The sequence below is a fragment of the Sprattus sprattus genome (genome assembly GCF_963457725.1).
Source record: "Sprattus sprattus genome assembly, chromosome: 3".
NCBI classification, from domain to species: domain Eukaryota; kingdom Metazoa; phylum Chordata; class Actinopteri; order Clupeiformes; family Clupeidae; genus Sprattus; species Sprattus sprattus.
In genome coordinates this window covers 4839116-4853883 of record NC_137922.1, presented here as the reverse complement: position 1 = coordinate 4853883, position 14768 = coordinate 4839116, and the positions used below count along the sequence as shown (strand labels likewise).

The following is a 14768-nucleotide window of genomic DNA, read 5'->3' as shown; positions in this document are numbered from 1 at the left end:
TGAATTGTGATGAAGCTATGGCCATGAAAGCCAAACAACTTTATTGTAAATGGGGTAGGCTATAATGCTTAAGAGTCTAAGAGGCCAACTCTCATTGTAAATAGGTCAAATGGTTGTAGTTCAGTCTGCCTCTAGAATTAGGAGATCCTGTTTGGAGCAGAAGAATGTTGAGTGTGCACTTCTGAATTTAATTTCTCAAAGTGTTTTACAAAACGTAATCTTCATACTGTCTCCTGCGCAGGTTCCATTGATTCCCAGTAGATGGCAGTGCCCTCTCTCCAATCTCTCCATTCTTGTCATAGTCCATCTCCTATTGGTCTGTAGGCCTGCTAGACGCAGTCCGAAAGGTTGTTGATATTTTAGCTCAACAACCAATCAGATTGCACCCTTCTCTTTCGTGCTCCTGAAACTGTCATTGGCTGGAATTATTTATGGCTCGTTCCGAGCCTATATGTTTGTTCACCATACAGATGACGGTGTCGGCCTACGAACACGAGTTTATTATATATATATATTATAGCTATTATAGCTGACAGCTAGAGGAGCTTGACGAGCAATTCTCTGATTTTGACAAAAATGTAACTGGATTAGAATCACAGTCTGTGTCTTTAAATTACGTCTACGTGTGCAACATTTTAATTCATTTTTATTAGAGGACGCGTCCACCCCCCATCTCATTATGATGTATGTACTTTATTAAAGATGTATAATGGCAATCGATGCTTAAACATGACAGATAATTTGGTGTTTTACAGGAAAAAGTAGGCTTCCCATTTTACTGAGAGACCCTCTTGTCGCTGAATAGCCTACAGCGGTGGGCGGTATTGAACCTTGCTGTGAGATCCGATACCCATATGTTACTTGCTTTCCGTTTCAAGCGACTTTAGATTCGCAGCAAGTCGAGGAGATGGTTATTCCTGCATTTCTCCATTGTAAACGGAAAAGGGAAGACGATAAACTACCCCACGGAGACAGAAAGGCGACTCGGCCCGCAGAAGAAAATGATACAGGCTCATTCACCGAAAACCACGGGAAGATATGGGAGTGATCACGACAAGACAGATGGTCTGCACACGTTTTGCTTTTATACAGGAGTTTTTCAGATAACTCGTCATTACTTAAAGATCGGACGTTAAAACTCGTTAAACTGTCTTGGGGACTGCTTTATTTTTGTACGTCTGGAAGATAATGTTATCTATCGCAGTGTGACATGTAACTTTTCTATAGTAATATGACAAGTAATAAGTGTCCATAATAGTAAGACTAGGACAACTTGCATTCATTCTAAACTCCTGCTTCATCTACAGCTTGAGACTTTGACGTGCTCTCTCTCGGACTGTGGACTGTGCACATTTTCAATGGTTTGGACATAAAGAATAAGTAAATCTCTTGTTTTTCTCTTGGTGACAATTTTGACTTTGCAAAAATGAAATGCCCAACAGTGCTTTCTTGTTTTTTGGTGATGCTGGCAACAGCAAAAAGCCTCTCAGAGGTGTTGCCACAAGCAGAGCTCAGAGGAATGAACAGCCATTCATATAGAAACAGTACTCAGAGTCAGCACTCAGATACTGGGATCAAAAGGCATATTGAAAACATTGCGCAACCTGCTGACCGTGCTACCGCACCCACCACCTCAGGAAACAGTGGAGGATTCATAAAGTCACAGGGGCAAATGAGCCCTGACCAGTTAAGGACTGCATGGGCCAGTAGGGTGCAGAGAAACAGGCCCAGGCATCAGCCCAGAAAACTGGCCCCCACCAGTAGTGACTCCCTAAACCACAGTGGACTCCGACCTGGGCAGCCGCCTTCACCAGCCAGGCATCTCAACATAAGCGTCTCCATCAGCATACTGGCCAAATTTGCCGGAAGGAATCGAGTGCTTGTCATCTCGGCACCACATAAATCCGATAGAAACTACGAACTGCAGATGAGCCTGATGAAGACAGACGTGTACTGTGAGATGGCTGAGCGTCACATGCAACAGATTGTCGTGTTCCACCAAGCGGAGGAGATGGGAGGTAAGGTGAGGCACATCACCAAGCAAGGCTCCATCATCGAGGAGCCCCTGGACGCGGCCACGGTGCCCCAGCTAATGGCCTTTCTGAAACTAGAAGAGGGTACATTCGAGATGGTCCTCCTTAAGAAGACACTGCAGGTGCAGGAGCGCTACCCATATCCTTTGGAGCTGAAGGGAGTGTTTGAGGCTGTCGATCAGGCTCCCATACGCCGCATGGAAAAGGTGAGGCAGAAAGGCTTTGTCCATAACTGTAAGGAGGCCGGAGTGGAGGGTCAGGTGGTGAAACCTGCTAGGCTGGTGCCAAAAGGTCCTAAGCTACAGGTGGACACACATATAAACGTCAAGGGAGATAGGATAAAGTCTACAGCTGTTAGCACCAGAAGACAAGCAACATCTGCAAAAATAACTTCCACCAGCACCAGCACCAGCACCAGCACCATCACAATCACAACCTCCTCAGCCCCTGGCATGATCACCTCAACCACTTCTGCTGCTCCAAACGAGAGCCCCACTGATGCACACGCTTTCTCAAGTACATCAGCCACTGCTGATCCATTTGACCAACATTCCACCAGAAATATCCAGAGTGACAGCTATCAGCCCAGCACTAGCTCATACACTACTACCACTTCCGATGGACATGAAACGGACTTTTCCCATGATGGGGTTCACAGCCAATCTGCTAACGTGACGGGGCATGCCGTCAGTAGTGTCACGGCGGCTAAGCACAGCACACAGAAGAACGACACGAGTGGGGCACGTGAGAAGAAACAAAGAGAAGATGTGAGCAGGGAGGATGTTGAGAAGGCCACCGTCACTGATTTCAAAGACGGGATCATCAGCCACAAAGGTAAAGTCAATCACGGGAAAGCTGAAAAGAAGCCCAAGTCTGTGAAAAATACAGACAAAACACAGAAAAAGAGTAAAGCAAACAAGAAATCAAAAGCTCTTAAGGACAGTGAACATGCTAAGAACCCTGAGAGAAAGGCACTCATTGGTGAAGTAGATAGCACCTTGAAGTCATCCGCTAAGAAGAGGTCTATGGGGCGATTCATAAGTTACTTTGAGAAAAGGAGAAGATTAATTGTAAGTATGCTACTAAGCCTGCAGATGCTGATTCAGTTTATCACTGCTTATTGATTATGATTGATTATTCATGTCTTAAATCCTATGCAGTGTTATGTGCATTTCATTGTCATTCGAGTCACACACTTTCTCTCTAGGTGATCACTGCTCCCACGGAGCACAACAGGATGTATAAACAGCAGAGGGAGGAGTATCTCGAACATGTGTGTGATATGGCCCTCAGGAAAGTTTCTGTCGTCACAATTTTTGGCCCTCTCACTAATGGCACCATGAAGATTGACCACTATCACATGGGTGAGTCCCTTTAGAGTCACTTCATGAAGATTGACCACTTCCATATGGGCGAGAACATTTAGATCCACTTCCCAGATGCACATTGGAAGAAATTATTCTTAACTACACATCGGTTTAACCAAAAAGAGCTAGGTAATTCTAGTTATTACATTTGGCTATTACATTTAATACAATAACTATTTTGACAAAACAGTTGGTGTTTAGGAATCTGATTTTAGTTTCAGGCATATGGATCAGGCACACATAGTGATGTGCCCAGCAATGGGGACTTTCATTCTGTTCAGAATTAAATTAAATGAAATTTAATTAAATGAAATTTAATTACATTTCACAGAATTTTTAAAAAGATTCTAAGGTCGTTGTTTATGTTTTACGTATATTGAATAATCATTTGGTTTTATTGGTCTGAACTATACATTCTGTCTTTCTAAGTTGGTGATCAATACTGTAAATGGCAACATTACTTGCAGTAAAAGGGCTGTTTATTTGTGTAGAGCAAGATAAGCCAATGAGGGGGATGCAGGATGATGACCTTGTTAATCATGATCTCATCCTGGCCTTTCGCAATGAGCTGGGAATGACGCATGATGACTTCTACATGGTACTAACTGACTTTGAGATCAAAGTGAAGGTCAGTTCTTCTTTTGATTCTTTTGGTGATCAACCTTTTAGTTATTCTGTTATTGGTCAAATCATATTTCAAGACTGTTTGAATGGACCATTGATGATATCAAATTACATATATATTTTTTTTTGCTTTTTTGCACCATGATTTATGTTGTATGTACAAACTTGTTTTATTCGTCTGAATGTCCATGGCTCATATTTATATTCAGTTTGTTTGTGATCATAGCAACAATATGAAGTGCCCATTGCCATGACGTCTGTGTTTGACTACATGGATACTGTAAGATAATTATTTCTTACACTATGCGTTTAGTTCGAGACCCGGTGAAGAACGCCAGCACGAAGGTTTTGTTGTAACAAGGTAGAGCTTTACTTGATAAGTTGAAGCACAAATACAGTTGAGTTCACAAGACAATTGCATCCAGTAAACACAACAGGAGACTCCGGAGTTCTGATCTGTCCTAAAGAAACAACAATTCTTATACTCCATTTCTCACTGACGTCATTTCGTGGGCCCCTCCTGGTAACAGGTGGTGTCATGGGATCTATGACATGGTTTATCTGTTTGTTTTTCAGCAAGAGGACAATTTACGTGTGAAGGCCCTGCACCTCTATTTCTCACAGCCTAGCTGACCATCTTATCTCTCTAGAGACATACTATGTATCATAGGCCACATTCTCCTGTCCTGGCCTGCAAGAGAATCTGTAGCTAGTGACCTGACCTTACCAGGCCTGTTTTCACTTTGGTCTCTGAAAAACAGTTTAGAGATGAAACCTATTCTGCCTAATAACCCTATACTGAACTGATTTTATCTTACATTCCCTCCTTTGACCTCATTTATGAGGTCAACACCACATCAAGCAAAAGCACTAAGAAGCCAGGTTACATTTTTTGGGGTGTGGTTCTTTACGTTATACAATTACTATCAAAACACCCTCTTAAGCCACTAGCACAGCGTAAGCAATGTACACATGAAGTGCTACCTCGCCATCGGGATTTCTCTGCCCCCCTAACAGATTATCCATTCCACCATAGGCTCAGTGGAATTGCCGATGCTTTTCACGAGAGGTCACCCTCGAGGCGCAACTTTTCCGTGTCTAAACACCTATTCTTATGAAAAATAAAAAACCCCACACTTGGATTTCACTATGAATGAATATAGGACTATGTGATCGACTTATAGAATACACACAATGTTATACTAAAGGAATACATTTTTAACTACAGGCTAAAGGAATACATTTTTAATCACAGACTAAAGGAATACATTTATAATCACAGATTACGATATATTAACTTTATTAACTGGTAAACATAATAGAGGGATAGAAGAAAACACCCACAAAGACATACCCAAATACATCCTACCACAAAATCTTAGCACATGAAGCAATATGAGCAGCACATTTAAGCTAGCAGCACGTCCCCTTCCCTCTGGACTGTCTACTCTTCCATTCTAACAAATCTGATTGAGACTCCAACATCTCCTCCATTGGTTCATCATCACTCCGCCACTCTTTGTCCTGTAAAAGGTTATTATCCAACACATCCTCCTCTCCTTGGTTAAACATTTCATTCAATGCCATTTTGACTCAGCATTTGAGCATCTGGTATCATATGGCCTAGGGTTAACAAGGGGTCTCATTCTCATGTTTGCAGACAAGCTCTAGTTCGTATGTAATAGCCATGCTATATCCTGCTATCTATATCCCCCCCTTCATTCCATCTCAGACCACTGCTATACCTGCTTCCCATAAATCCTCCTGTGAACCCTGACCCCATTATAATTACTCTGTTTAACTTTCTTTCGTGTCTGTTCTAGTTGTCAAATTTTCATGTCTCCCTATGTTTTTCTGTCTCAGTTCTCCTCTTATCTTACATTCACCCTCCTTTCATAATCCTCCTACACTGTGTCTGCATTCCATTCTTACCCACCCATCAGAAGTTTAGCCTTGGCCCATCTTACAATGGCCTTGGTGTTTCCAAGTGGCTCATTCAGCTATTTTTAGGGCAAAAATAGAGGTAGTTAGTTTCTTGTTGATAATGTTGTTAATGTGTAGAAAAACATAAAATCACAAACAAGACAAGACAAGACAAAACAAAAAACAGTTACCCGTCCCCTCTGTAAGTCAGCTGTAGGTTGCTGGTACTATGTATAGGCTACTGTGTAGCATCCACTTAACGCATTGTATACTTCATATAATTATTTGTGGGTTCAGAATCTTAACTCAAATCGTGAGGTAGTAGGTTGTATAGGCTGTATAGGCTGTATATTATCCCCCCTATGTGTGTGAGTGTGTTTGCTTAGTGCATCGGTCCTAAAGGCACCGCTGGGATGTGTATGTGGTGCCTCTAACACCACTCTCCCAAGGTGGGGGTGTGTGTGTGGCTGCTCCTGTGAGTGTGTCATTGTTCAGTAAGAGCTTGATGAGTGTGGGCCTGGCCCCTCCTCTCTCTAGTACAGCAGCGCGTGTGTGTGAATTTTTCTCCCCCTAAGGGTCTCTGTCTCTGTCCATCTAGCATAGACCATTTGGTTACAGCCAGGTTTTTTCTTTACACTCAATCACAATGGCTTGTTCCTAAAAAGAAATAAAGGTTTGTTTGTTAGCAATATCACGTTGTTTTACAATCAACTATTGGGCAGTGTTAACCCATGCTATAATTTGTTTGTTTTCCCCACTACCTTTAACTTTAACATTGTTGCCCCTGTCACAGTTTCATTGTTCAATGTGCTCTGAGGCTGACTATTTCTTGTGACAATTTTGTTCTTCATTAACATGTATTTCAAGCACCAATTCCCTTTTTAATTGCCTAGCTTTTGATTAAACATTTTTATAACTTTACAAACTTTAAAAAACGAAATTCCCCAGTGCATGTTACGAACTCCCGTTATCATCACAGTTTCTGTATGCGTCCAGTGTTGGAAACCATACATCTTTAGCCCCGCAACCTCTCCCCTGCGGCTTTATTAGGCAATTTCAATCATTGGATAGAGACTTTTGGTTGATCAGGCCAAACTCCTCATCCTCAAATCGTTATGCACTTGTATTATTTTATTTAAGCAGTATTGTCTTTATTATCACAATCCCCTTATATTTCCTCTATCAGGCTGCAATGAAAAAATGCAGTCCATCGTCTGCATCTATTTTACAGACTGTCACCCTCTTTTTCTCTGAACTTCCACCTCTTCTTCAACTTTGTTCATTTCGCCTTCGTCCTTTCCCCTTTCTGATCCCCTATACCTCCCTCTGTTATCACCCTGCGCTCCTAACATAAGTGGCATGCACTCACCCCACGTTCTCGGGCTGATGGACCGCTCGCAGTTTCGTGCGTAATGTCCATTAGCTCCGCATAAGAAGCATTGGACACCACTCATGTCTCTCCTCTCCCATGGTGGTATCTGCTGTGCCTGGGATGCATCATGCACCTGTGAGGCGGTGGGTTGTGTCGTAACTACTACCCCAGTTGTGGCTGAAGCCATTTCAATCTTCTTCCCTCCTTTACCACATTGTACCACAGTGTAGTCCCCAAAATGACTGTTTGACCCTATAATTCTGAAATCTTTCTCTTGGTCTGCCATGACTTAGTCCTACTATAAGCCCTCCTAGAATGTTCTGTTTTGTGGTGTTACAGATATTATTTTAACTCCTTCTTCACCAGGGTAGTGCCTTAGAGTGTCGCTCCACCAATCAGAGAATGGTTTGATTATTCTATAATTACCACCGTTTGTTCGTGGCTTTTCTATATTCATTCACAAATTTCTCCAGACTATGAATGATATCTTTTACCTCCCCTCGTGTTGTTTATCGGAACTGGTTATGATCTTATAACATTCCCTCCTTTCCCTGAATTTATACAGGGAATAAATGCAATAAATGCAAAACACAACAGCTGTGGGTGTAAGTCCGCTATAGTCCTACACCTACCCACATAAAAATTCAGAAAATAAGCTGTAAACAACTGTATTCTCCACAATGAAAACCGCTTGTAAAAGAGAAAGCGCTAAGGTGTATGAAACCTTATTCTACCGACTACCGTCTGTTAATAAGAAGACGCTAAGGTGTATGAAACCTTATTCTACTCAATGACTACCGCCTGTTAATAGGAAGGCGCTAAGGTATATGAAACCTTATTCTAGCGAGACTGTCGTCTTCAGATCAGGTCTTGTCAGAGGGTTTGCGTGCTGGGCTGCTACAGTTATATCACCGGTGATATAAGTCTATCTGTACCAGTGCTCCACCGCAAATTGCCACTGACTCACTGACCAAGCAGTCTCTCAATTTTTTTCCAGGCGTGCGGCCTATGCGGCCCTCTCGTGCACAAAGCCTTACTGACGTCTCAGCATGTAATACTCCACCCACTCGCTCACTCACTCCACTCCAATGCAATACCAACAATTCTACTGCCTGTCTTACAATAAGAACACACAAAGCCAATCAATGTGTACTTTTTCTGTAAATCACAGCACAGCAATGTAGTCATGCAGATTCTTTGAGCCACAAGATATCATATATTCACTCTCTTGTACCTCGCCCGTGTTATTCAGCTCTGACAGTCAAAAACTAACTATGAATGATATCTTAACTATGGACATTTAGTTAAATAGGCTGTCCTTACCTTTTAGTTATATATAGGCATGCCTTTTTGACTGTCAAATCGAATTCCATGGTCCCTCCTGTGCCAGCCTCGTGCCGCAGGCAGGGAAGCTGCGCGCCCTCACGGCGGGTCCTCACGCTCGGGGTCAAACCAGCTGTAAGATAATTATTTCTTACACTATGCGTTTAGTTCGAGACCCGGTGAAGAACGCCAGCACGAAGGTTTTGTTGTAACAAGGTAGAGCTTTACTTGATAAGTTGAAGCACAAATACAGTTGAGTTCACAAGACAATTGCATCCAGTAAACACAACAGGAGACTCCGGAGTTCTGATCTGTCCTAAAGAAACAACAATTCTTATACTCCATTTCTCACTGACGTCATTTCGTGGGCCCCTCCTGGTAACAGGTGGTGTCATGGGATCTATGACATGGTTTATCTGTTTGTTTTTCAGCAAGAGGACAATTTACGTGTGAAGGCCCTGCACCTCTATTTCTCACAGCCTAGCTGACCATCTTATCTCTCTAGAGACATACTATGTATCATAGGCCACATTCTCCTGTCCTGGCCTGCAAGAGAATCTGTAGCTAGTGACCTGACCTTACCAGGCCTGTTTTCACTTTGGTCTCTGAAAAACAGTTTAGAGATGAAACCTATTCTGCCTAATAACCCTATACTGAACTGATTTTATCTTACAATACTTTCACATCACGCATTAAAGAGATGGAACAACAGAAGAGACAGGGTGTGATGTGCAAGAAAGAGGACACATCAAGAACGTTGGAGAACTTCCTTTCACGGTCAGTGACTCATATGATGTTCTGTATTATGTCATTATAAGATGTTTTCTTTCACGGTGACTTATATGATGTTCTGTATTATGTCATTATATGATGTTTTCTTTCACGGTGACTTATATGATGTTCTGTATTATGGCATTATACAGTATGCTGCTTGTTCACCAGTTGTCTTGTCCTCACGTTGCATTGTGTCTTCTCCGACTAACTGTCCATGTGGTGCACAGGTTCCGCTGGAGACGCAGGCTGTTTGTGATCTCCTCCCCTAATGCTGAGGAGTGGGCCTACCAGCAGCAGCTCTATACCCTCACCACCCAAGCCTGCAACATGGGTGAGCTCCAGTTCAGATCAATGCTACTCATTGGGCCCTTCAGAAAAAAAACTGTAAAGCAATGAAGTGTGCTAGACTGGCTGTGTTTTGACTCATTCGGTGCTACAGACCCTGCTGGTAGAGACATTTACATAGAATAGTTCAAACAAAGCTCACCCACCCCACCCTCATAGACATGTTGTGAATATTTGGCTGCATATTAGTGTGTCTGTGTGTGTGTGTGTGTGTGTGTGTGTGTGTGTGTGTGTGTGTGACTGTCTGTTTAAATAAAAAACACATTTCTGAAATGTTTCTCTACAGACAGACAGCAATAGAGTCTACTGAGAATGTTTACAGAGGCGTGCATCAGCTAAAACCTTCAGATCGCTCACATTAAATCAATTTAAGGGAGATGTTATAAAAGACCAGAATGAATTTCACAGACCCAGGTCGAGTTTTTTTTATGAATTCTATAGGCCTACCGTATTTATTTGGTATTTTAAGAACTGCATTTCAGATAGAACTGGGCAATGCTTAAAGGTTTCAGATTTTATAAAAGGGGCAATCAAATGGAATGAATTCTGGAGCTCTCCTTCTAGTACACAGACAGATGTTATGGTGCACATCATGTTCTGGTGGAGTCTGTCTCTCTCTCTCTCCCAGATGGGGTGAGTTCTCACGAGACTCCCCCGGGAATCCATGGAATTTGGTTTTACCCATGCTGAGAAAGTCTTCTTCGTCTTCTGCTGCTGCTGTTGGGTTTGCTTGTGATGAAAAACAGATTTTCTGCTTTAAAATACATTTCTGACACTAGGGCTGTCCGTTGTTGTAACCCTACTGCATTACCACATGTATTTAATTAAATCCATTCATTTATTGAATATAAACACATCAGTACAGATAAATGAATCAAGAGCGTATCAGAACACAGTCTTCTTCAAGCCCCCCCTCTTTCTGTCTCTATCGCTCTACCTGCCCGTCTCCAAGCAGACGGACAGATGGGAGTCTTTGCTCTTCCTGTTGAAAGGGACTACTTTGTTGCCCCAGGCAGTCGCCTTAGTGCGTGCTACAGGGGGTTGAAGGTCTGGGCTCTGTGAAGCCTCTAGAGCAGTGGTTCTTAACCTTATTGGAGGAACTGAACCCTGCAAGCTTCATCAGTGCATTCGCCGAACCCTTCGTAATTTGAAAAATAAAATATGATTTCTTCAAAACGTAGGTATGTATACAAACGGCCCGACATTGCTAGTGTGAACCGGGTTAAACTGTGGGTGTCTTGACCCCTGCCGAACCCCTGAAAGTGACTCAATGAACCTCTGGGGTTCGATCGAACCCAGGTTAAGAACCACTGCTCTAGAGACAATTTCAATTGTTATTGCCTTTATATAAAGGAAACTGAATTGAATTCAGAAGTTGTCCAGTGTGTGTGCTGCCGATAAAGACTCTGCTGTTGGTGCCCAGGTGTGACTGTGAATGGGACACAAACTAAGTGGCTTGAACCAAGTCATTAACTATTCCAGATAATCAACATGTTACTTCAGGAGTGTGAATGGGACACAAACTAAGTGGCTTGAACCAAGTCATTAACTATTCCAGATAATCAACATGTTACTTCAGGAGTGTGAATGGGACACAAACTAAGTGGCTTGAACCAAGTCATTAACTATTCCAGATAATCAACATGTTACTTCAGGAGTGTGAATGGGACACAAACAAAGTGGCTTGAACCAAGTCATTAACTATTCCAGATAATCAACATGTTACTTCAGGAGTGTGAATGGGACACAAACAAAGTGGCTTGAACCAAGTCATTAACTATTCCAGATAATCAACATGTTACTTCAGGAGTGTGAATGGGACACAAACAAAGTGGCTTGAACCAAGTCATTAACTATTCCAGATAATCAACATGTTACTTCAGGAGTGTGAATGGGACACAAACAAAGTGGCTTGAACCAAGTCATTAACTATTCCAGATAATCAACATGTTACTTCAGGAGTGTGAATGGGACACAAACAAAGTGGCTTGAACCAAGTCATTAACTATTCCAGATAATCAACATGTTACTTCAGGAGTGTGAATGGGACACAAACAAAGTGGCTTGAACCAAGTCATTAACTATTCCAGATAATCAACATGTTACTTCAGGAGTGTGAATGGGACACAAACAAAGTGGCTTGAACCAAGTCATTAACTATTCCAGATAATCAACATGTTACTTCAGGAGTGTGAATGGGACACAAACAAAGTGGCTTGAACCAAGTCATTAACTATTCCAGATAATCAACATGTTACTTCAGGAGTGCAGAAGGGAGGGGTGTCATTCGTTTTGTATAATCAGTGTATATGGTTGTAGTAACCTGAGGACATTCTAAATGGTACATCTTGATGTGTTTTGTATAATCAGTGTATATGGTTGTAGTAACCTGAGGACATTCTAAATGGTAAATCTTGATGTGTTTTGTATAATCAGTGTATATGGTTGTAGTAACCTGAGGACATTCTAAATGGTAAATCTTGATGTGTTTTGTATAATCAGTGTATATGGTTGTAGTAACCTGAGGACATTCTAAATGGTAAATCTTGATGTGTTTTGTATAATCAGTGTATATGGTTGTAGTAACCTGAGGACATTCTAAATGGTAAATCTTGATGTGTTTTGTATAATCAGTGTATATGGTTGTGGTAACCTGAGGACATTCTAAATGGTAAATCTTGATGTGTTTTCTTGATGTTTCTCCCTGAGCACGCTGTTTTGGAAATGTGATTCTTTGTTGGTGACTTGAAGTCCATCTTTCAACCTCCAGGTTTACGTCATATGTCTGTCCTGAAGCTGGTGGGGAAGGAGGGTGAAGACATGGGTGGACACCTGGAACTATATCCCATTAATGGTAGGTATTGAAAAATAGTTGTTACGAATGAAATGTATTTCTAGTGAAATTACCATAAAGGCCACTTGTGGTGCAGTGGGGTGTAACACTTATGTAACGTAGAAATCGTAAAATGTGATCACTGTTCCTCTCCCAAACACAGGAAGCGCTTCAGTGGAACGGGAGTTCCTCTCTGCCACACTGGTGAAGGACATCAGAGACTACTTCCAGATCAGTCCAGAGTCCTTCTCTATGCTTCTCGTGGGGAAAGACGGGAATGTCAAGTCCTGGTATCCCTCTCCCATGTGGTCCATGTCCGGCGTCTATGACCTGGTGGATTCTATGCAGCTGCGCAGACAGGAGATGGCTATCCAGCTCTCTCTTGGCATGCGTTGCCCAGACGATGAGTACACCCATCGAGAGAGTCACCATGATGGCCACCGTCGTGGTTACGGTTACTAACGGACAGGAGCCTGATGCCTGGTGTATGTTAAACTATCATATCAAGATACTGGATTGATGTTAATCAATCGGATATGCTTATGTTATGAATCTGCAAGTGCTATTGTAATGCAGCGGTCTTTTACGATACTATCTGTTCCTTTGGATCGCACACAGACTAGACAATTCCAGTTGATTTTTAGCTTCTAAATTTCAGTTTTTGTAACTTCCGTATTATTCATTTTAGAACTTGAAATGTGGGTTAATTTCAACTTAGTATTAAAATAAATGACATTTTCCTCTGCAGTGTTTTTGGCAAAAGTATAAAAACTGCAAATTAGCATCTTATAATGGACAGGCAGCTTACTAAGGATCACCTAGGTTACAAAGCCCTCTTTACATCTCCAACCCAATGAAACGGTCATTCAATTGTAGGGTACATTTTAATGGCAAAATATTTGTGCTAAAGTGCTCTGCCAAATATTTGATTAATTTACAGACTGGGGTACTTGTGTTGTCAGAGGTGTCTGAATGAGTCATTTAAAGATGAGGCTTAAGTCTGTATAACATGTAAGCAGCTGAATATGAGGATTTGAATATGGTATCTATGAGATCTACAAAAAAAGGTCTTTTTATATATATATTCAAGTCTTTTTTCCAGTTATATCAAGTACATTTTAAGTTTAACTTCACAAAACACGCAGAACACAAACAACATTTTCAATTATTTATTGAAACAACATATGAACAAAGATGAATGAATATGTCACTGGTGATGAATGAAAATATCCCACCAACAACTGCGGACTCACTCAACACTACTTAGTGCATGAGCCAGAAAGAGTCACCGCGGCCACTTGGGGGCGCCAAACACTCACTATACTTTTCTGAAAGCATCTCTGGAGTGGATTTTTGCATGACAACAATTTGGATCTGCTAGCTTTATGATCCTACAGCCTCCTACGTAGACCACCTATTGGTCAACCAAGGGTTCTCATCTCAATCTTTTTTTTCTGGAAGAATCAATATGATGGAGAAATCCCAAACGTTAGAGCGGTGGGGGAATGTGTTAATTATTTATAAAATTACAATTAATAAAATTACAGCCACCTTTACGGGGGGGGGGGGGGGGGGGGGGGTCATTTACGATTTCTACCTACATTATTAATATTCTAAATGATTATTATTAGCAAATGTAGGGGTTTTTAAAGCTACTTAGAAATGTTTTATGCCTATCATTGTGCTTATGGTGACACATACAGTATGTACTTGGATACTGTATATGGTCTACAAGGTTCTCGTCAGTTTGGCACATGTCATAGGGATATGTCAGATACAAGCCCTCAACAATGGGAGACAAAATAGCTAATTGTGACAGCTCTTGATTTTTTGATATTCTAAACATCCACTGCTAAAAAAGTGTGGGACACATGTGTAAAAAAACAAACAAACTACAGAAAACAAAATACAGTAACAAATATTATTAAATATAGGGTGGCATTTAACCATCGACCATACACACATACAATCTTCAAGTTTCATCAAATGAAAATACGAAACAAAAAATGTATTGTAAACAAAATAAATGTGGTTAGTTCTACAGATGCATTTGAACAAGAAGTGCTTATTAATTTAATACAGTTTATAGAGATCAGACAAATAAGCTATTTTAGCTATATATCGCTATTGCATTGCAATACAATTTAACTGTATGCTTGCCTGAAATGAAGCAA

General features: G+C 41.4%; 1 protein-coding gene across 1 annotated transcript; it reads left to right on the top strand.

Annotated features, from left to right (window-relative positions):
* Window positions 1–1426: 1426 nt before the first annotated feature.
* On the top strand, window positions 1427–13056 carry LOC308362544 (coiled-coil domain-containing protein 80-like; the record flags this gene model as incomplete). Its single annotated transcript, XM_080835249.1, has 8 exons — window positions 1427–3103; window positions 3241–3397; window positions 3892–4028; window positions 4251–4304; window positions 9322–9419; window positions 9644–9747; window positions 12532–12615; window positions 12758–13056. The coding sequence occupies 8 exons, from the start codon at window positions 1427–1429 to the stop codon at window positions 13054–13056; spliced, it is 2610 nt and encodes an 869-aa protein (XP_080691375.1).
* Between the last annotated feature and the right edge of the window lie 1712 nt (window positions 13057–14768).